Below are 22,542 nucleotides of genomic sequence, written 5' to 3'. Positions count from 1 at the left end.
CATTCAGGAAAGGAATTCACTTAGTTTGGCTTTGAGATAGCCAGCGATCACCTCGACGAGTTTCCTGCTGTCATCGATTACTGCATCAAAGTATTGTATACGTACGTATAACAACCTTTGCTGACTTGGGCGCGAAAACTGAGCGATGTTGCATCCCGTCAGCCAAATGATCCACTCCAACATTCAGAAAAGGAATTACTTAGATTGGCTCTCTGATTTTTAAAAAGGGTAAAAACTGACAAAACTTTTGTTAAATGAGGTAATATGGATGAAAAATTATTAAATTGGGTAAATGGTGTAAAAAATGTGAAACTAAGGAGCAAAAACTAGAATTTACTCAAAAACGTAAAACCAAGGGAGATATAAAAACTGATGCTATTGTGGTCTTTTTTCATGAAAAGACTGTTTGGCACTTGTTTTCTTTGTCTTTTCCAAATACTAAGGAAAAGAAGACGATTGAGTCAAAAAAAATATTTTGAAGTTTTATCAGCAATTTGCTCGTGTAGGTGGGCACCTGTATTTTCAGCGTGCTTATGTGAGGAATTAGAGAAGAAAAAATTTAAAAGAAAAGTCTCCCGTCATTAGTAATATTAGTTTTTTCTATAAATGTATGTATCTAGACGCATTTTAGTGCATAGTATACCTATTTTATTAGTAGTAGTACTACCTTTGATTTAACTTACTTCCTTCGTCCCATCAAGATTGTCAGAGATTTGTTAAAATTTAGATGTATCTAGATGTTATTCAATGCCTAGATACATCCAAATTTTAATAAGTTCTAGACAATTTTCGTGAGACGGAAGGAGTAGTTGACTCCATTTTATGTGGAGTAAATAAGGATGTATCTGGTCAATAAATGCTTCTAGGTACATCAATATCTAGATAAAATGGGTTGGTGGAGTAGTTCATTTTAAAATATTTAAAAAAAAATATGTTGGTGAACAATTGACAGAGTTTATACCTGCAGATCCGCGACAGAATCTCCATGATACCCACCGGTTAGGTATTTGCATAATAAAAAAAGAGGTCAAGGACTCTTATCGCGACGCAAATCATTCGAACTCGCCGCACCTCAACCTCAACTGATTGCAGCGTGACGACGCCAACAGCGACCCGTTGGCATTGGCATTGGCACGGTTCAAAACCACCAAGAAACAAAGAAATTCCCCAAATCCTACGCCGCTAACCAACGACATCCGATCCCAACTCCTCCTCCCTTCACCGGAACCGGAAGCAAACCAAGCCGCCACCGGCCGTGCGCGCGCCGATCTGCGTCCTCTCCAATCCGATCGCTCCTGGCTACCCACCGAACCAGATTTATGCGGCGGTCTTGCTGCCGCGCGCTCCAGCCATGCAGCAGAGCAGCATCGGGCAAGAAGAGAGTTTGACTGCCGCGGAGCTTCGTGGAGATTGGTCTCGGCTCCGGCAATGGCGAGCCTTTCGGACTCGGGCGGCGGCGCCGGCCGGTCTGGCGCGGAGCTGATGGTCCCGCAGTTCCACCTCAAGGCGCTGCACGCCATCCTGGCGGTGCGCGCGCCGCGGCCGATCGCGGCCCCGCCCGCCTCGGCCTCGGCGGCGGTCCGGAGGCGGGACAGGTGGTTCCACCTCCCTCTCCACTCCCCGCCGCCGCCGCCCGCGGCGGAGACCATCCCGGAACCCTCCCTCGGGGAGCCGGTCGTGGTGGACATCTACCTCTCCCCATCCTCCACCGGCGGCGACGAGGAGGTGGTGGAGCGCTGGACCGTCTCCTGCGAGCCCTGGTCCGCGGCGGCCGCGGCCGCCGCGGCGGAAGGGCTGGCCGTGAACCGCGCCTACAAGCGCTGCATCACGCTGCTGCGGTCGCTCTACACCACGCTGCGCCTGCTGCCGGCGTACCGCGTCTTCCGCACGCTCTGCGGCGCGTCCGGGCACGCCCACAGCCACGCGATGGGCTACCGCGTCGGCTCCTTCGCCGCGCCCTTCTCCCGCGCCGAGGAGGCGGCGATGCGCACGCGCCGGCTCGCCCCCGTCGAGACCCAGCTCGGCCGGCTCGCCGTCTCCGTGCAGTACCTGCCCAGCCTCGCCGCCTACAGCTTCGAAATCTCCTCGCTTTCCTCCGTCATGCTCATCAACGACTACGTCGGGAGCCCCGCGGCCGAGCCTATGCGCGCCTTCCCGGCCTCGCTCACGGAAGCGGCCGCCCCGCTGCCCTCCCGGCGCCCCAACAGCTGGGCCTCGCCGGCTCACTGGCCACAGTCGCCCGCCAAGTTCTCGCCGCCCCCGACCATGTACGCGTCTCCCACGCCCTCTCCTCCCACCTTCGCCGGCGGCTACCTGCAGTCCCGGCTCAGTGGGGAGACCGCGCCGATGAGCATACCGCAAGCCGGCGGAGGGAGGGGCCCTGTCCAGTACCGGAACATGTCTGATCCTAGTAGGGGCTTCATGCTGCCTCCACCTTCACCAAACAAGAACATGAGAGGAGAAGCGGGGTCGCACGAGTCACCCACAGAGAACAGCCGTTCATTCAGGAGGCCAGAGGGGCTACGGATGGGCGATCTCTATGCTAATTTACCTGCTGCTACAAAGGTAATTCCTGGCATTTTCCTATGCTTAACTCAATATGATTATACTTGCATAATTCATCAAAACTTAAGACCACAAGGATGCTCATACCTGAATTGCATCTACTAGCAGTTTGTAGAGGTTGCTGATACGATGATGTGCTGCCATGTAGATGAGTAGTTTCAGTAGTCCTCATCGAAAGGCTGGGGAAACACATACACCCAGACCAGAAAGACGTGTTATTAAATCATCCATTCACCAATTCGCTACAAAACTAGAAGACTAAACTTTAGCGTGTTCTTCTCATTCATAAAGATTTCAGTGTAAGGAGCACCCCCTTGGAGCCTTAGAGCACAACTTTTTTTTGGCAGCTAATATAGCTTTCATAATTTGAACTGACGTTTTCGTAGCAGCCATAATTTGTTTCACTCCAGACTGACACTCAATATGCTATGATTCTCATAATCTTATATTCTTAAGGCGCTGTACTAGCATACTGCACCTTCTGTTTTTATTCAATTTATCTGGTTGAACTGATGATTACCCTAATGTGCATAACATCTTGGTAAGCAACTAAACTGAACTGCCGCAAACTATGAAGTCATCCGGGCTGCTAATTCTATAATGCCCTGTGAAGTAAGAAAACTTCCTTGTTGAGTAAATTTACTTAAGCTCATCCTTCTCCAAGATAGAGCCTATCCCTGTTGCCATTAATCAGAAAAGTATATACACATACTTCCTAGAAGTGAAATATCAATTGTCAACTTCTAGGGTTAATTTTACTGCATGAGTCCACCTTTTATTTGTGTAGGATGAATACACGTATTTTTTTGATACTTCAAATTTGATTCCGAAACATGATCTTAACTTTTTATAGTATTCAGCTATTCATATTTGCTATTGGAAATAACTGTGCCAAAAGTTGATAAATCTGAAGTTCTATATTTATACTTAATACTGAAAATTAATATACTGAGAGGTGACAGATCTTAAGACTTGTTGTCTGCATTTGATTTTCTATGAACTTTTTGATGTAAAATTGAGCCAGTAAGGCTGTGGCAAATTTTAATTCCAGCTAAATTGGAGTGTTATTTCAATTACCAAGTACTTCATTCGTGAACAGAATACGCTCAACACTTGATCACAAAGGGAGGAAAGCGGTGCCTTTACTGCCTATAAGCTTGGCATAATTGAGTGTCTACCTTATGAATCATTGGATTGTGAATATATTTTTCTAACATATTGATGTTATATCCTTCTGTGGGTTTGCAAAGAAGCAATGAGTCGAAATAAGCATCAAGTTGTTATTTCTGAGTATGCTTTCTTGGGCCAATATGCTAGGATAAAGATCCATTAGCACTTAGAGTTGAAGGTCAAAGTGTCACCAAAGAAACACAAAAAGCCAAAGCACTACGTCTTCTTCATTATCATATACTTGGTGTATCGAAGTTAACTTGTGTGCACACTCTGTTTCAAAGACATTGACCATGTGTTAGTTTTCCCTAACTGATTACTTTTTCCTTTGAGCCGCAGCTTAGTAAAACTTAAACCTAGTAGGTTTCTGGAATTTTTCTATTTTTTATCTTTTTTCGTGTGTTCCATGACCTGTGTATTGCAAGTGTGGGGACTTTTAGCTTATTGCCACAGTTTTATGCTGAAACTGGCAGACAAATTGGTCATCACCACACCTATGCCAGGAGGGCATGAGTCTTAAAGAATGTGTGTCGCAGCTCAGAAAAAAAAATCAGTGGTCTGAGCTTTTCAGCAACTGCAGTTGCATTTTTCTCCCTCTGTTGAAATATCTGCCGATTCTACTCATTCCAGACACACCAGTTTTTTTCAGTATAATTAGACAGTGAACTGCACTTCTCTTCTTCATTTGCTGCTGACTTTGATAGTCAACCAGGTATCGTGGCAGCTGGCTGATGTCCCAATTATTGCATAACATACCTAGAGCTCATGCTAACCAAAATTAATCTTGAGAAACTAAACTGGAACAAATGAAGTGTTGTCTCCGGGGTGCATTTGCACAAAGGGCACCAGTAGTTATTTCAAATATCTCATGCCAAAAGCTTGTCTGATGTTAGAATCCTCTCCTGCATTGCTAGTCATCAGCAATATCTTTATCTATTGTGGGTCCCAAGGTTTAAAGTGGGTATATATCCGCCATGGAGTTCCACAATATAGACCGAAAATGGATGTCAGTGCACGAGAAGTGCCATTTGACATGGTCAGGAACTCATCTTGTAAGGCTAATCCTCAGAACCTGGCACCAAAGACCAACAAGCGAAGTGGTCATCGGCGGTGTAATATCATTTCAGCAATCCATTGATCATTCTGCTGAACTGTGGCAGGGGTGTTGTTCTTTTTTATGGATATAGTGAAGAGAGATTCAATACAAGCTGCTTCGGCAAATTCCGTTCAGTCAGCTTTGTGTTCAGAACTTAATCTTAATCCATCAGCAGAGAAAACCTCATTTGGTGTGTTACACATGGCTCTGTGTCCTTCAAAGTGCCTGGTAATTCAATAGTGTCCCCACCGGCTGTCCTCTAATTCACATTTAGTCCAAGAAAGCATAAACCTCACAGCCCAGTAGGCGAACAAGAAATCAAACCTGCCTAACTTTAGTGCGGGGAAGACATAAATAATCCTTTTTGTGCAGTTACCTTCCAGATTCTGTTTTGTTCATTTCATCCATCAGAGAATTATTGCATTGCACCTAATAAACTATTGTTGAGTGCCTGACTTACAGGTAGACTAGACTGTATTCTTGCTAAGCATTTATATTTGGCCCTTATGCAGATTAAGGACAGTAGGGAGGAGTCTGGCAGGTTCTCAGGTGTATTTTCGTCTAGCGGTTCCCCACGGCATGGGATTTCAAGAAGTTCAAGTAGATTGTCTACGCAGGATGATACTGATGATACATATCTTCCGTTTGCTGTGGATGATGTTGATCCCGATTCTAGACCTGGGTATGTCTGCGCTCCTGCTTCATTTTTATTAGATTTTTGCGTGGGAGCTTTGGCATATGCTGGCCCAATTTCAAGATCTGGGTATCGTATAATAAGTTAATCAAGCAATATATGCTACGTGTATATACTGTCTAATGTTTTAGTGCCTAGAATTTTATTTTCTTAACTCTATCTAGTAAATAAACAAGAATCTGATCTTTATTCCATGGCATGCACTTTACAGGAGCAGCGGCGGTAAGGAAGATCAGTCGGGTTCATCCTCCCATAAATCACAAGATGCCGCCGTTGGCTATCTTGTCCATCTGCTAAGGTCTGCACGCCCATTGCGAGATCCTAGCAATTCCTCTCTCACGTCGAGGGCCGAATCAACTGAAGCAGGCAGCACCAGCTCATTCATGTCCCGCAGGACATCTGATGCATTTGAGGAGCTCGAATCATTTAAAGAAATAAGGGAGAACCTGCTTTCCCGTAGCAGATCTAGACTCCAAGATTCACTGGGTAGGTCCTAGCACCAGTTACTCTATTCTTCTCAGCTTAAACAGGCGAAGGCTCTCCCAATCAGTCGGATCATGGAGGAGATTACATGATAGGGTCGGATATCTCCCTGAGCTGTGTATATATAACCATCAACTGGCCCTCGCTGTGCTCAGCTCGTTCCTGAACTCAAGCAGCATTGTCATCCGCCTCTGTTCATAGTGTTTTGTATGAAGGCAAAACCGGCCGGATACGTGTCGCTGGAAGCCTGTGACGAGCAGGGCGCACTGGTGTGCGTTTGGAGACTGAACAATTTATTTATTCCATGTCTGCTCATTGTGCGACTGCTCTTAATATGTTATAAACAACTATGTCCTGAGCTGAACTTTCTTTGAACGTGGCAGTATGAAACTGTGAACGGTGTAGAGGCAGGCGATGTATTCTTATCAACTTTGCGGCTCAGGTAGGCCGGCCTCTGTACTCTCTCATGTAGTGGTAAAGCGCCATGGAATGGGAAATGGTAGCTTCGAGTTTGCTTGCAACGTTGGGGTTTCTGGGTTCAGCTTGGCTACGTACGTTTTATCTCGTGGTTTCGGAAATTCCTTCTTCGCCGGAAATGCGCATCTGATCTCGAGCGTAGCTGCTCCTGGAGCAAAGACCAATCACGTTCAAGCAGATCCTTGTATTCTACGCTGTATTTTTGATTGTTGTGAAGTTTGGCACAGTGGCTCTGGCCCACATCTGTGAAGAAGTAAATGCGTGAAATGCGGTTCTTCCGAACGGAAACCGTCTGCTAATTCACGCCGGCCGATCCATCTTCTTTCTTGGTTCCTGCCGCTGTCGCTCAGCCGCATCGTGTGCACACTCGCCTCCGACAACCACAAACTGGCCAGATCAAAGCTTCAACTAGTTTGAACCATAGCTCCAGCATTTGGCGGGGAGCAAATTCAAAGATGGGGATTTTATCTAAAGGGAAAGAACTGGACGTGAACAAGGATTGGGGCGGATCAAATCGAAGCCACCGCCATGGATCTGGCAAAACCGGCATGAGCACATCTGCGCCGCCCCGAAGCAATTCCACCTCCTCGTCGTCGACATGGACCAGGGGGAGGACGAGGGGTAGATATACACACAGGTGAGAAGGGCGCCGAATCCCTATGCCCCTACACTACGGCCAGCAGAGCCGACGGAGGAGAGAAGAGGGGCCGCCGTGGAGGGGCCGAATCCCTATGCATATGATACTTTTGTATGATACTAGATCCATAATGCATAGTATCATAGACTAGTATCATAGTTTTGCTATATTGATTGATTTGTAGAATCCCAATACAAATTTGTGTACAAGATTTATTTGATACTAACTTTTCTTGTGATGTCTTATGATACAAAGATTCACCTATGATACTCCAATCTTCTCTCTCATCCATAATTAGCTGCCACATCAGCATTTTTGGTGGGGCTAGGATGCATGATACTAGCTATGATACTAGCACTATAGCTAGCCTCACAGTTTCTAGGTGGAGCTGTTAATTTATTCTGAGCCAGCAGTACTTGCAACGAAAAGATTGGTATAACATTTTTTAACCGGCTTGTATCGGCCCATGAAAATACATCAGCGTGGGTCCCAATGATTCTCATGCCCAATCAACACGGGGGAGTAGATGAGCCCGAGATCAGAAACACCGCGTCCCTTCTTCGCAAGCTACATATATTCGCTTCCTTTCTATTGACGTCTGTCGGATCAAACGCGGTCTCTGTAAATAAAGTACGTAACCCAATGGCATGGATCTCCTTTTCTGGTTCGAGGTAGAACGACACGTCGTCCTCTCCGTGCATTGTGGGCAATGACACAATGTTTGCTGAAACGTTGTGCTGCGAGTTCTGGCAAGGTTTCTGAAGCTTTTCACTCTCAAACTGCACTCACCCAAGACACAGCAAGCGAGCAGACGCAGAACCATTGAAGTGACTGACGCCAGACACGGATAGTAACAACTCACTCGCCACTGCATGATAGCTTAAAATACTCGTTGATCGGGCGTGAGATCTACAGAAAACCCGACTTCTGTCAGCGGTCACATGTCTGTTTTTCCGTGACAGCATGTCCAAAGAGAACGACCCGTCGTTGCTGAAGAGGGCGAAGATGCCATTGATTCGAGCAAGAGATTTCGTTCTCATACGTACTGCTACCTCCATCCATGAAACTTATTTTAAATTTGTCTAAATTTGCATATATTTAGATACTAAATAGTGTATAAATATAATTAACATTTTTTGTAAATCTCAGACAACCTTCGTAAGATGAAAGAAGTACCATATGACGAAAATATGTTAATCGTGTGCACGTACGGTTGATGTGGTGTGTGGAATAATGGAACGTGTACACGGCTTCGGTACCAGTACAACTTCCACTTGAAAGTCCCGAGGCGCTCGTATCAGGAGAGGATCGCACACAGTCAGAAAACAAGTTTATCGCACATGTAGAGCACAGCTTCTTCATGTGGAGTAGCTCAACATCTGGATCCCGATTTAAACACCTGCTGTCTCGCTAGCTATTTGAGGCAAAACTCCTAGCACTGCCAGATTAAAATATCCAGCTGATCAGGAGTGAGATTTACGGAAAAATATGTTAAGCGTGTGGCTACCACGTACGGTTTGCTGCAGTGGTGTATACTATATACTTGAAACATGTACACAACTTCCGCTGGAAGCTCGAAACGTATCAGTAGAGGGATTGCACACAATCAGAAATGATTGTAGCACATGTATTCCCTTTGTTTTTATTTACTTCGCCTTCACGGTTTAGTTAGAATCAAACTTTGCAAAGCCTGACCAATAACATGAGGAAAAATAGCAATATCTATAATACCAATTATATGGAGTACAAAATTAAAATATACTTTATGAATTTTTGCAAAAGAAATACTTTACGACAATTCTTTCTTTAAACGGAGGCAAAAGTTTTTGCCTCATCAATCAATTAAGAAGAGAGTGCTCAGTTTTTGGGAGAAAATCGGGCGAAAAGTTACAACAATAGGATCAAGCCCACACAAACAAAGCTTAACAAAGATTTAAACAACTAGGTCGCACCCATGCAAGTCAACACAAGGAACCACGAGCCGACACGAACGAACTCTAAACACGACACTCCAACGCCACGCAAGTAAAGACATCCATCAATCAACTACTGATTGAGGGTAGGTAGCAACCAAGATGGCGAGAAAATGGCAAATCTCTCTTGCGACAATGGCGTCGGGCATTAACAACTCCACTCTTATCGAAGCGAAGTGCATGATTCGGTGGAGAAGCCACTCTCGAGATCTCGTGCAAGTTGGACCTCACTTCCTTGATGGAAGGAGGCATAACCACACCACCACTCAACTCCAGGAACCAGGACACCACAAAAGAATCCCCACATAACTCATGTAACTCTGGCGTGATCTCAACCATCGATGACTTCACATCAATGGAGCCAATTGAAAACGAAGCCTGCACGGTGGTGAGCTCCTGCCCACGAGAAGAACACACCTCAATGGAGCCAAGCGGAAACGAAGCCTTTATAACAATTCTAATACTACCACAATAGATTTTATATTGAACATGCTGCTATTTTCTTATAAATATTTGGTTAAAATTTACAAAGTTAGATTTGAGCAACCCAAAACGCAAAGTAATTGTGAGCGGAATTAAACATCATCTGGATCAATTAAAACACCATTATTTTGCTATTCGAATCAAAACTCTTTGCGCTGCCAGCTTAAAATACTCACTGATCAGGCGTGACTAATGAGATTCGTAGAAGCACGATCTCTGTCAGTGGTCTGATCACATGTCACTTCATCTTTTTTGCAGCGCTAGAACAAAAATTCATCACGATTACTAGGAGTACGTCTCCCTATAAATACCCCTCCAGCGCGTGTGGCTTCCACGCACGCCCCAATATTCCATCTGCACGCTAGCTGTAGTTCTAGAGCTCATCTCAGTGCACTTGATCAGCTGCGTCCATGGCTCCCGACCTTAGCTCCCACGTCCATGCAGCCACGGACGCCGCCCCCAAGCCCACCTCCAAGCCAAAACAGGACGAGATCGATCCTGCCATCGACGACGTGGAGGCGGCGGGCGGCGCCGAAGGCGACGGAGACGGCGTGAACTACTTGGCGCGCGCGCAGTGGCTCCGCGCCGCCGTCCTGGGCGCCAACGACGGCCTCGTCACCGTGGCATCCCTCATGATCGGCGTGGGCGCCGTCAACCAGGCCAGGGGCGCGATGCTGGTGGCGGGGCTCGCGGGGCTGGTCTCCGGCGCGTGCAGCATGGCCATTGGCGAGTTCGTCTCCGTGTACGCGCAGTACGACATCGAGGTGGCCCAGATGGAGCGCGAACGCGACAACGGGGAGGATGGCAAGAAGGATAACCTGCCGAGCCCGATGATGGCGGCGGGCGCGTCAGCGCTGGCGTTCGCGGCCGGCGCCGCGCTGCCGCTGCTGGCCGGCGGGTTCGTGCGGACGTGGGCGGGGAGGGTCGTGGCCGTGTGCGTGGCGAGCAGCGCCGGGCTCGCCGGCTTCGGCGTTCTTGGAGCGTACCTGGGCGGCGCGAGCGTGGTGCGGTCCGGGGCTCGGGTGCTCGTGGGAGGGTGGCTCGCCATGGCGACCACCTACGGGGTGCTTAGGCTCTTCGGCATGCAGAGCGCTTAATGAGATTCAAATCATATGTGGGCATAAGTATATTGTCGCCACCTAAATAACTGATCCGATGGACCATGGATAGATTAGCTAATGACAGAAGCTGTTCCGATCGACAACATCCATTGGTGTGTACTGACAACTTTGTGTACTGAGTAGCTACATGTTGTTTGCTTTACGAAAAACAGATCACGGTGCACTAGTGTGAGTAGCAAGTACGAAAATGCAATGCATTTGTTAGTGGCTACTAATATATATCACAACAGTAAAAGAGTGTCTGCGAAGAAGAATTCAATGGTTTTTTCTTTTCTATATAGCAGCACAGTGGTTCAATTTCAAAAGCTTGAATTTGGAACGTGCAAATGTGTGACGCTTGATGCCAGTGGGGCTAGAGCACAACGCGGATTTTCTAACCGACCACCGACCAGGTAACAACAGTGCATCATGCGACCATCCATCTCTTGGTGATCCGTGTTGTTTTCTCTTCAATATGGTTCTTTCTCCATTAGAGATGTGTAAGAGGTAAGCTTCTCGAAGGATATATGGTTGGCAACAACACACTTCTAGAACAATATCATGTCTTATATAATATTATTCGTCATAAGAGCGATACGCTCTAGAAGGTGATAGAAACATCTCTGTCTATGGTGTTCAGAGGGGATCTCATTGGATCTCAGTTGGCTTCTTGCAATGAATTGCTACAGCGCTTACACTCAGTTTAGTTGCTACCGGGTTCCGACGAATTTCGCTGGGACCTCACTAAGAATGGAGTATTCCCGGTAGGTTCCATGTATAAGCTTTTCTTGAATCCATTCAACATATACTTAATAATAAAAACATTTGGAAGATGAAGATACCATTGAAAACTAAGGTGTTTGCATGGTACCTTTATCGTGGGGTCATTCTCACTAAAGATAACCTTGCAAAACGTAACTAGCATGGGTGTAGGAGATGTATTTTCTATCATGAAGATGAGACAATAAAATATCTTTTCTTCCGGTGCCGGTTTGCTAGATCTATATGGTCAATCATTTAGATAGGTTCTACCTTATACCCTCCAAGAAGCATTACAAATATTTTTGGCAATTGGCTGAATGAGTGGGTTCTAGATTTAAGGTTCTTATCAGGGTGGGAGTCGATTACCATAATTTAGTCGCTTTGGCTACGTAGAAATGATAAGGTTTTTAATAATAAATGTTCTTTTTTTATGCAGGTCATCTGTCGGTGTACGGCTTTGCTCCGTTTCTGGTCACCGCTCCAGCGCCTGGAGGACCGCGACCTCTTCACGGAGATGTCTACATGTTTGGAGGAAACGGCCAAAAAGTTTATTACCCAACATGGGTGGCTACATAGTCGTAGAATTTTGTCTCTTGTGACTGTTTCGAATGACTAGCTATCTTCTTTTTATTCCACTATTTGTAGTGACATCGTGTGAGTTTGACTTTTGGATGGCTCGGTGCATCCTGGTTATACAGAGGTTGGGTGTATTCCTTGAAATTTTTGAGTAATAAAACGCCCTTTATCGATTTTTTTGGCTATTTTACTGCGATATGATATATCCATTATAGTTATTAGATATAAAAAAATCATAAAAATTTGTAACTTCAACCACATTATACATATATTTCACAGATATTTGATTATTGTAGTTATTTTCTAATTTTCTATTTAAGTTATCGCGTATCCCAATTTATATAAACAAATTACAAGATTTTACTAAAATTTCCTTTAGATTTCATAGATATGTCACATGGATGATACACACTAGATATAGAAAGAGGGCCTACCACAAATCGCGAATAGGTGGATGATCAGATGATGACTGGTCCGTTAGAACGACTTTCCGGGCTAGAGCAAGTTCTAGCGGTCCCCTCTCCCTCTCGTCCTCATGTGCTCTCGGTGGTTCTTCGAGTGTCTGAGCCTATGAGGGATCAAGTCCCGATCACCCCTAGCCCTCTCTATTCGACATCCATCGGTTCCCACCAGAAGAAGGTCCTACTCCTCTCTGATTTCTTGGTGGCTCCCTAGTGGTGCTTCTGTTGTCTGTGTATCGCCTTTTGAAAGTCGTTGCACCTTCTTGTCAGGCTATTATGGGTGCTGGTAAGGCTGCTAATGTTTAGTTCCATCCCGTCTACGGGAAGAGGCTGCGACCATCTTATAAGGGAGAGTTCCCCTTCTTCCTTCAGTCCAAGGTTATGAGACTAAGTGGGCTCTCCGCTTGTAGCTGAACCGTATGCACATAAACGTCCGAACGTAGCTGAGTGTTGGGCTTAGCCTGAGAGGACGCTAACACTTCTGCTCATGATCACTGCGATGGGAGTGTAAGATATGTCCGGGTGAAAACTTAGCTCGGTTCTTCTGTTGACGATGGTGATATAGGCCCTTGCATGTCATTCCCCTCCACTGAAGTGCTATCATGGACACTTAATTTCTCTCCACGTCATGTTCTTGGGTCTTTGGATGAAAATATAGATCCTCTGACAATGATACTCTTGTCTTGTCACCTCCTTGGAGGCGTTGCTCTAGATCCCTTGGCTATGCTACTTCTCTTGGTGTTACGTCGCCCCGATGGTCGTCGTGGCTAGCTTTAGGTGTGCTCTGAAAGATGGTCCGACGTGATCACGGCGATGATGTGGATCTGATCTGACAACACCTTATTGATGAAGAAATTGAAGGAGGACCAAGCTCTCAAGCCTCAGGCTACCGTGTTACCTTTTAGACTTTTACTAGTATCTTGGTGTTGTTCTTCTCTCTTTTCTGAGTGTTTTATTGTAAGCTGGTATATCCCCAATATGAGATTTCTTGGTAATACCCACAGTCGATAATTTGTTTGCAATGTTGGCCGTTTGGGGCTTTATTAATTTTAAACCCGCCTCGCGTGAGCCCTTTATCTTTAAAAACAATAGTTTGAAATATATGTGTGTTAAAACTATCTTTTTTGTATATGATCAGAACGTTGCATGCCGTTCTGCATTCAATGGATTTTATTTCCCCTAAAAAACATACATGTTATGAGACGCAATTTTTTTATGAAGGGTGAATTTAATTGGGTGGTGAAAGTACGCCCACCATATTGGTTTTAACTTCTCAGGTTTTTTTTGTAAACGCCTATGGTGAAACCGGGCAAAAACTAGATACCAAGGGTTTCTCTGCTGTTTTTTTTCATAATTTTTAGGCTCGGTTAGCTTAGTATAAATTATTTTGTTTAGCTTGTTTTTGTTAGCAGATTTCTTTTCAGTAACTTTTGGATAGGGTAATCCTAGCCATTTACAAAACACTATGAGTTTGGTTGTGTTTGGGAAAAAGTTCTATATACCAGCTTGACTTTGCCAACACAAATCTTATTTTGATAAAGAAAATATCTTAATATCAAGATCCATTTTTTAATGAAAGGGGCCACACGGCCTCCAATTTCATTAAAAAATTGAAGTCTGCTATACATAGTAAAATAAACGAAGAGACTCAGCAGAAACCAACTCCTACTCAAAATGCAACTACCATACTAGTCTATCATGGAACCAGAAGCTAATTTTTATTACAACTTCTTTTTTGAAACGGGTGGCTAAACTTTACAATATAGCAGAAAGAGAGGCTCCTGGAGATAGACCAAGTAACCAGGCAGACACATAGTTGAGCTCTATCAACCGTCGCATATTCTCCTTGTCACATGGGTCCATCCGTGTCTTCTCCGAAAAACTTCTTTTGCAATTCACCGAATCCACTCAGAAACCTGCAACACGATTCTTCCGACTCTTTATTTATGAAGAATGTTCCAATCATCCTTCAGGCGATACATAGAAAATATAACATCAGTAGGGTTATTAGGAATTTTGCTAAGAAAACAAGAAGAGGTTCTTGTTTTTCATAGATTCCAAAATAAAGCTGCAGATCATGACATGACCACTACTCAATCTCTACCCGAAAATTTCTGCAACCAATTCTGACAAAGATTATAGGAATTCTTGGGTTTAGGCTCTATTCCTAAAGCACAAGTTGCTACCCTCCAATTATATCTAGCTAAGGGAAATTCGAAAAACAAGTGATTACTATTTTTATTACCAGCACAGAATTCACATAAGATACTCCCTTTCCAACCTTTTTTTAGCCAAGTTATTCTTGGTTAAGATTTTATTTTTCACAATCAGCCAAATAAAAGCTTTGATTTTAAGAGGTGCGGTCATCCTCCAAATCATTTTGTACGGGAGTAAAACTCTCCGAGCTATCAGATAAGTGTAAAGCAATTTAAATGAACAAAAAAAACCCAGACTTAGTTAGAGTCAAGCTAACTCTATCGGGTTCCTGGGTGATATTAGCTTTTCTACACAAATCAAGAAGCCTATTCCACATCCCCGGGGATTCACTGTATAGGTATCTTCTAAATCTAATGCAGTTAAAATCTTGAGCAAACACCTTACCCACTATAATATCATGAGTAAAAGTTAAATTGTAGAGCCTTGGAAAGAGCACACACATTGGCTTCTCTCCAACCCATACATCTTCCCAAAACCTTGTTTTACAACCGTCCCAGAATCCTCTTGCAACAACTATAAAAAAAAATCATTAACTTCCATCAAACCGACCAAAACTATGAGCATCCTACATACCTCCTATCATGAGTAAGAGTTCCTTTTTTCAAGTATCTGAACTTCAATGCATTCTGCCAGGCTCCTTCTTCATTTTCTAAACGCCACAACCACTTACAAATATCAAGATCCATTGCAATGTATTCCCTTTATAGTGACGCAAACCGGAGGTTCGAAAGTTAAAAGTCAAAAGTCAAAAGAAATTATGCTGCTAGCTACACCGGTGCATATGTGAGAGTACTAGACAGAACCATACGGTCCTAAACAAGAGTCACCGAGAAGAGAAGACCAACCAAATCAGTGCGTGCTAGGCAGACGGGACACACGAAAGACGGCTATATACGGAGTAGTATTCTTTTTCCAGATTGAATCTGCCCAACTGACATGCACGAGTGGTGAGATCGACGCGCGTTGATCTATGAACACTATGATGTTCCAGTGAATAGAAAGAAGGACAAGGATAAGGCGGCAAATCCAATCGTCCATCTCGAATTGCATCTCACCAAGGGCAAATCGGTATACAGTATCATCTACGTAGCTGGTGCAAATCTGTATACTAGTACTACCTTTATGACCTCGCTTGCCACCTAAGTTTTCTCATCAGTATATCACAGCCGCATCGCTGGTATTTTCGACGAGCCCACCTCAGTCCTCTTCAGCTGTTTGATCGAGTAGGTTTTCGATGGCATGGCCACAAAGCTTGGGTCGCATCATAAATAGCCTTGCGTGAGGAACAACAGTATCGTCGCCTTCAAGGTTCTAACTGCTGCCATCTTGTCGGTGGTAGACCGTAGACGGTAGTACTCGCTACCAGTAGTCCTAGTCCATCTTGAAGCCGGTTTTTTCCGACGACGACATAACGCCGGCGCACGAGTTTTGGGGGTGCCTGCGGCTGTGCCCGCCGGTTTGTGGGCTTGTACCCACAGTGGCGCTCCCGATCGGCAAACCTAAATGCAAATTATTTGCTTTTGGAGAAAAAGAACACCAACTTCCTATCACAACGCAATTCATAATTGCAAATAAATATTCAACCAAATAAAATGGATCAACAAAATAAATTATACCATTCAAATAAACTTTAAACATAGTAAATAGAATAGTGATAAAATAATTAAATTAATTGTTTAATTTAGCATGGCCTTCTTCTGTAATTTCTAAAGTGTTACTCACTCTTCCTTGTAAACACTTTATTATACTACCTTATGATATGAAAATTGCAGTGGGGTTTTTAACCAAATTTGGCAAGTGGGCCCTGATAGCCATATCATATGGATGATCATCATGCACTGGATTAGGGTAATCACTCTCGCATACCAAATCATAGCAAAACGTTGTTGGAGCACACCAAACGTCCGTTCGGCATTCTTCCTACAATTCTCTTGACACTTGGCAAATCAAGATTGCTTCTCAATGGAAGGGTCACATATTGTCTTCACAATTATCGATCATTTTAGGTAGATGTAGTCTGCTAGATAGTACCCTCTGTTGTATGTATAACCATTGATCTCATGGACTGGTTTTGGGAAGAAGAGGGTTTGTTTATAGAGAGAATGTGATAGCCTGAGATTGAATTCCTCCAGCTCGTAGTACTTGAAGTGTGAGATTGATTGCATCAATTTTCTCAGTTTTGTTTCAGAAAAGATCATTCTCTTCAGTCATGAGTTCTCAGTCTTGCATTTTAATGTTTTGTTTAGAACTTCTTTGTGTTTCCTGCCTAAGAATTTTCCGCCTATGCTGAGAGGTAAGCATTGTTTATTGGCAATTTATGGTACGTTGATTAAATTCCACTGTCCATCGTCTCAGGAAGTGTATTTTTTCACACCGAGTGTACAAACACAGCAAAGATAAAATCACAAACATGAATGTTAAATAAACTTACCCCCATTGATAGCTGGGAGGACGATTGACGAACGGATTCTGAGCACTGTTACAGGACAACGGCTCAAACCGTTCAGAACATAGGCCCAATATTTGCAATGTTTTCTAAAATTTCGTGTGTACCAAAAGCACGCCAGCTTTGATTCAACATGTTACTTTCTGAGATGCAAGAATTCTGCGTCAACCTGAAGTACCATTCAGACCAGAACAAACGGTGAATGCACAACTAGAAATAAAGCATGAATACTACTAGCATTCTACTGTTCTAGCAATCTCTGCTCACTGTTAAGACGAAAACGGCTAAGACTAACAAAATGAGATACTCATATAAACTGTAACATCATAGCCTTAAACATGAATAACAGTGTGCAAATCTGTACTCACAAATACAACCAGAAAATGGCGTACATTAGAAGTTCGGACTGGGAAGATAAAAGTGTATACAGGCAGGGCGGCCCAACCGAGCACACGAGCACCAACGCAAGTGCCCACAAACGCTTCTGCTTCTAGCTTGCTTGATTATCTCGTTTGGACTATTCCAGCGCTTATGAGCTTTTGAATCTTCTGTGCAACACCAGGGTCCTTGAGATGATGCTGAGCAGCACTAGGGTTCTCCTGGAAATCCATCAAAACCTGCAGAACATTTCCAAGCGTCATCAAATTATTAAAACGGAAATATGAACTCTTTTTTGTCCCCACAACATAACTTGAAGTACAAATGGAGATTCGATCATACCTGTCGCATGATAGGGTCCGTAAGTATGCCCTGGATTTCTGGGTCCTGCATAGCTTTGCTCTACATAAAACAGCAGCAACAGTTAGCAATACTGAATCTTCAGAATACCCAACATGAGAAGAACAACAAAGTGGATCAATAAATTTACCTGTTTCTCTTGCAGGTCCTCCTGACTTATATCACCCCTGTTAGCCTTGTTGATCTGCTCAACACACCTGCAAAAGCCAGCAGCAGTTAAAAGTTTGTTTATCCAGATACTCAAAAGATGGAACAAATAGACTAAATGGCTGTAGTTGTAGTATGCCATAGCTCAGTTCTTCATTACCTCCTTATACCATCAAGCAGTTCTTGGTTATTCGGATCATGCTTCAACCCAGCCTGGTAAGTTTCCATAGCCTTGTCATGTTCTTTCATGAAAAATTGAACTGCGCCTTTCCTTGTATACCCTTTGGAGAAGGTTGGGTCTAGCTCAATACACTTCTCTGCATCTTTAAGACCTTCAGGCATCGCACCCAACTTGGTGTAGCATGCAGCCCTGTTGCTGTACACCTGTGGGTGAAGTGGTAAACCACGGAAAGCAGTTACATACCATAACAAACATATGTGAATTGATTCAAAAGATATAACTGCAGTACAAAAATGCAATAAGAAGAAATATATGGCAAAGAAGGTAAGATGGGCAGCAACTGAAAACAGATTAAAGGATCGAGTTCAGGCGCCTTTTAAGGCATATGATCGAAGTACCCTTTATTTCCAAAAAAAAAAGCATTTTGAAGTAAACAATACTAGTACATAGTATCTTAGTGTTTTACAATATGTTGTTCTAGTCTTCTAGAGCTGCAAAACTCGCAACCACCAAGGTTCCTTTTATCATGACATAATCCCAGAAGTTCCATATGTTGAACGAATTGAACGCTTTTTTCAATCGCATATATACTCAAGCTACTCAAAAGAGAAATAAGCAAGAGAAGCTGAAGAAATTACCTTAACATCCTTGGGGTTCCTCCTGAGAGCCTCATTGTAATGCTTTATTGCTTCTGGATACTTCTGTTGCTTGAACATCTCATTACCTACAAAACTATAAGATGAGCAAGCCTGCTACGAGCATCAACAGGACCTTAAGAACACCTCTAGAAACATAAGGAGTGTGGTAGACTAGAAATCACAATACAATGCCCATCATACCTTTCTCTCTCTCCTCGTCTGCTAACTTCGGGTCATAATACTCTTGTTGCTCCAGGTCTTTCTTTGCCTTCTCAGCCTCATTTAGCCTTTTGAGAGTGTCTGGATTCCGATGCTCAGTTAAAGCCTTCTGGAAAGTCTCGATGGCAATATCATAGTCTTTCGAGCTCTTAGCAAGTTTGGCCAGAGCAGTTCCTTTTCTTGTCAGTGCCCTTGCAACCATCTTGAAATCAGCACGAAGTTCCCTTCCCCTCTCCACAGCCTTATCACAGTCCTTAATGCACTCATCGTACTGGAGACAGGAAAGCCAATTAACAAGAAACATAAATTACCAGGATATACTTAGTTGCAGAGAGTAAGGAGATAGCTAGAGCGTCACAAGTACACTAAAGATTTCTACAAATGGTGACATAGCTAATCACGACACTGGTGTGCTCTTAGTCCTCATCCTCAATTAATCAAAATGGACAGGTAAGGCAACAGACACGCAAATGTTTCTAAGGATGTTTTATGTCACTATATTGGAGAAAACCGTCATTGGCATAAAAAAATGCAGCTTTCTCCGGGGGTCATATCTATATTTCAGTGTTCATCACTTCTATGGTTGCAAACTGCGACAAGTTGTCAAATATATGGCAACTGCTTGATTCACTGCCATAAATGTGGCATGCCACACGTTAGCACTCTAACATGCCTGTAATAGGTTACCACCAAGCTTGACAATTCCAAGGTTAGGCATTGGCGGGTGTTTGGTTGGCTACTACAGCATATTTTGTTCCTATCCTAAGCTTGCCATGTCCAAGGCATTAGGCGGACGATAGTTTCTTAGGTGGGTATTTGGCTGGTTGCCAAAGTCATGAGGTGCTAATTTTTCACATGACCCAAACATCATAGACTCACATTATGTCACAAGTTCCCACAAGTGAGGTTCTAAATTTTTAGCAATACTTTTGTGGCAAGCCACATTTGGTCTATCCTTTGTTGTGGCAAAATAAGGAGGGGTATGGTTTGTAGCCCAAATTCAATGGCTGACCCTAGTTAGTTACTACTCTGTTCCAAAATAAATGAAGTTTTAGGTTGTCTGAACTCCTAAGTCAAACTTTATAAGTTTGACCAAATTTTTAGGAAAATCTATCACGATCTACAATGTAGAAGTTATATAGTACGAAAATAGTATATTGTACGATGAATCTAACCTAATTAAATTGGTGTCGTAGATGTTGATATAATTTTTTTTACAAACTTAGTCAAAGTTGAAATAGATTGACTTGGACAAAACCTAGAAACCTTCATTTATTTTGGAACGAAGGTAGTAGATCACAATGGCATAGACATGTATTTGGTTCATTTGCCACGGTTGTGGTTTGCCACAGTTTCTTAGACAGATTGTCCACATGTGTGGTTACAATTTTGATCACCACACTTTTATTCTTGCCAAACCTGTGGCAAGAGAAGTGTGGTAAACTTGGGCAGCTTGCTTTGGTACCAACAAACATGTCCTTATACTCTTCTACTGAAGCAAGATAGATATCTACCTACTTAACGTTGTGAATATTCACAAGGCCATGAGAGTTGCCCAACAATATTTTGAGCACTTGCCCAACACTGACAGAATCAGCAAGTTATGGCGACTTCTAGGCCTCCCTCAACTATCCTATTATAGTCCCAACACCTTGTGCACCTCAGTAGTACCTAGAACCCAGGCAATCCTATCTTAGCATCAATCAGTTTAGCACAGCAATCAAACAGGCAATCATCATAAATAAATTGCTAGCGACTATGTATCAATGCAATGACCTAATTGTTCGATAGCTAAAACTATTGTCACACTGACTGCAGCAACAAAAGCACACGAACAACGGGTTTGGGTGTACTCAAAATTATATCCCTAGTACTAGTGACTCCCAAGGCGTTGAAAGAAAACTCACCTTTCCCATCTCAATGTACACGGCCGCTCGGTTGGTCAGGTAGGAGATGTCCTCGTCGTCGAGCTCCAGCGCTTTGGTGTAATGCTGGATGGCCGTCTCGAAGTCCTTCTTCTTGTAGGAAGCGTTCCCCGCCTCCTTGGCCTTGAGAGCAGCGGCTTTCCTGTCCTTGCGGTCCTTGTCCTCGTCCGACACCTCCATGGGCTCGGGCTGCGGCTCGGGCTCCACCTCCCTGGCGGCCCTGGTCTCTGGCTGTTCCTGCTGCGGTGGTGGCGGCGAGGAGGTCTGCGGCAGGTCGGGGTCCTGGGGGGGCCCGGTCTGGATCTTGATGTTGAGCATGAGGCTGAGCACCTGCATCATGCGGGGGTCCGAGAGGTACATGTTGAGGCTGCTGGGGTTGCGCTGCACCTCGCGCAGCATGTGCATGAAATCGGGCTGGTCGAGGTAGGCGCGCGCGGCGGGGTCGGCGGCGATCTTGCTCCAGAGCTCGGGCCCCTGGAACATCTGCCCGATGGCGTCGGCGCCCCCGGAGCCGGAGGGGGAGCGGCGCGGCGGGGGTGCGGCGGCGGCTTTCTTGGCGTCGGCGAGGCCGGCCTTGAGGGCCTCGTTGCTGGGATCGATGGCGAGGCCCTGCTCGTAGGCGGCGAGGGCGCTGGCGGCGTCGCCGAGGCCGAGGTGGGCGGCGCCGAGGCGCGAGTAGCCCTTGGCCCAGTCGGGCTTGAGGTCGACGGTCTTGCGGGCGTCGGCGAGCGCGTCGGCGTAGCGGTGGATGGAGGCGAGCGCGGCGGAGCGGTTGGAGTAGAGCACGTGGTTCCCCGGGGCGAGCGCGATGGCGTCCGTGAAGTGGGCGGCTGCCTGCTCGAAGTCGCCGGCGGAGAAGGCCGCATTACCCTTGGCCTTCGCCTCGTCCGCCATGGCTCGGATCGGATCGGGGGCGGAGGCTCTGGCGGCTGGAGGAGGAAGATTTTATTTTGTGGGGTTAGATTGGGGATTACTGCAGTAGGAGAGGTTTTGTAAAGACTGGCACCAGTTCTCTCCAGGGTTCCGGAAGGTTCCGGAACAGCCCGATGCTGTGTGGACTTCGGTTACGTCCTCACGTAATACGTATTACCTCTCGAGAAACGTATCTCTATCATTTTAAACATAAGGCATCTTTTTTTTTACAAAGAGAGGCGCCGGAGGTGCCAAATTTTAAGAAACTACTAGGCAGTTTACAACATGTATGTATTACAAAACCCTGGGGTTGCATCTGTTGGACTGCATAAAGATAGGGGCATTTCTATGAGCTGAACAAGTGCACTTATATATAGGCTCACACAAGGTTTGTCATAAAGGCTCATGAGCACAGCTGTGAACCGCCCCATTGATGTACTTTTTGATATGATAAACTGTTGTTGAAGAAGATTGAGTTAACTGAATGTAATTAGCAATGTGCCTCCTGATCTCCCAAGGGACATGTTCAATCATTGGCATGTATGTCGATGTAGCCTTCGCTAGTATGGTACTATCCGTGAGAAACGTTTGCTTCTTTAGCCGTAACTTGTTGGTGATCTTTGCTGCTGGAAGGAGAGCTTC

The 22,542-nt window shown here is 44.7% G+C and overlaps 3 protein-coding genes across 3 annotated transcripts; 2 read left to right on the top strand and 1 right to left on the bottom strand.

Moving 5' to 3' along the window:
• The first annotated feature begins 1,108 nt into the window (after positions 1–1,108).
• LOC127306911 (autophagy-related protein 13a) lies at positions 1,109–6,372 on the top strand. The gene is made up of 3 exons (XM_051337615.2): positions 1,109–2,565; positions 5,344–5,513; positions 5,737–6,372. Exons 1-3 carry the CDS (start codon positions 1,429–1,431, stop codon positions 6,020–6,022), a joined length of 1,593 nt encoding a protein of 530 aa, XP_051193575.1. The 5' UTR covers positions 1,109–1,428; the 3' UTR covers positions 6,023–6,372.
• Positions 6,373–9,900: 3,528 nt separating this feature from the next.
• On the top strand, positions 9,901–10,871 carry LOC127309453 (vacuolar iron transporter homolog 1-like). Its single transcript, XM_051340313.2, has one exon. It carries the CDS (start codon positions 9,989–9,991, stop codon positions 10,673–10,675), a length of 687 nt encoding a protein of 228 aa, XP_051196273.1. The 5' UTR covers positions 9,901–9,988; the 3' UTR covers positions 10,676–10,871.
• A 6,581-nt stretch (positions 10,872–17,452) lies between these two features.
• LOC127306912 (hsp70-Hsp90 organizing protein) lies at positions 17,453–21,957 on the bottom strand. Its single transcript, XM_051337616.2, has 7 exons — positions 20,971–21,957; positions 19,046–19,334; positions 18,845–18,930; positions 18,186–18,409; positions 18,009–18,075; positions 17,861–17,920; positions 17,453–17,757 (listed from the first exon to the last, which is right to left on the bottom strand). Exons 1-7 carry the CDS (start codon positions 21,880–21,882, stop codon positions 17,644–17,646), a joined length of 1,752 nt encoding a protein of 583 aa, XP_051193576.1. The 5' UTR covers positions 21,883–21,957; the 3' UTR covers positions 17,453–17,643.
• Between the last annotated feature and the right edge of the window lie 585 nt (positions 21,958–22,542).

This window comes from Lolium perenne, chromosome 6 (assembly GCF_019359855.2).
Source record: "Lolium perenne isolate Kyuss_39 chromosome 6, Kyuss_2.0, whole genome shotgun sequence".
NCBI classification, from domain to species: Eukaryota; Viridiplantae; Streptophyta; class Magnoliopsida; order Poales; family Poaceae; genus Lolium; species Lolium perenne.
This window is presented reverse-complemented; position numbering and strand designations above follow the sequence as displayed.

What these genes read in the sequence shown, in the direction of transcription:
- LOC127306911 (XM_051337615.2), top strand. Translation starts at nt 1,429, where the DNA reads ATGGCGAGCCTTTCGGACTCGGGCGGCGGCGCCGGCCGGTCTGGCGCG. An exon ending in ATTTACCTGCTGCTACAAAG is followed by an intron (nt 2,566 to 5,343) that starts GTAATTCCTGGC and finishes GCCCTTATGCAG; the next exon opens with ATTAAGGACAGTAGGGAGGA. An exon ending in GATCCCGATTCTAGACCTGG is followed by an intron (nt 5,514 to 5,736) that starts GTATGTCTGCGC and finishes TGCACTTTACAG; the next exon opens with GAGCAGCGGCGGTAAGGAAG.
- LOC127306912 (XM_051337616.2), bottom strand. Translation starts at nt 21,882, where the DNA reads ATGGCGGACGAGGCGAAGGCCAAGGGTAATGCGGCCTTCTCCGCCGGC. An exon ending in GGAACCCCAAGGATGTTAAG is followed by an intron (nt 18,410 to 18,844) that starts GTAATTTCTTCA and finishes CTTCACCCACAG; the next exon opens with GTGTACAGCAACAGGGCTGC. An exon ending in CGGACCCTATCATGCGACAG is followed by an intron (nt 17,758 to 17,860) that starts GTATGATCGAAT and finishes AATGTTCTGCAG; the next exon opens with GTTTTGATGGATTTCCAGGA.
- LOC127309453 (XM_051340313.2), top strand. Translation starts at nt 9,989, where the DNA reads ATGGCTCCCGACCTTAGCTCCCACGTCCATGCAGCCACGGACGCCGCC.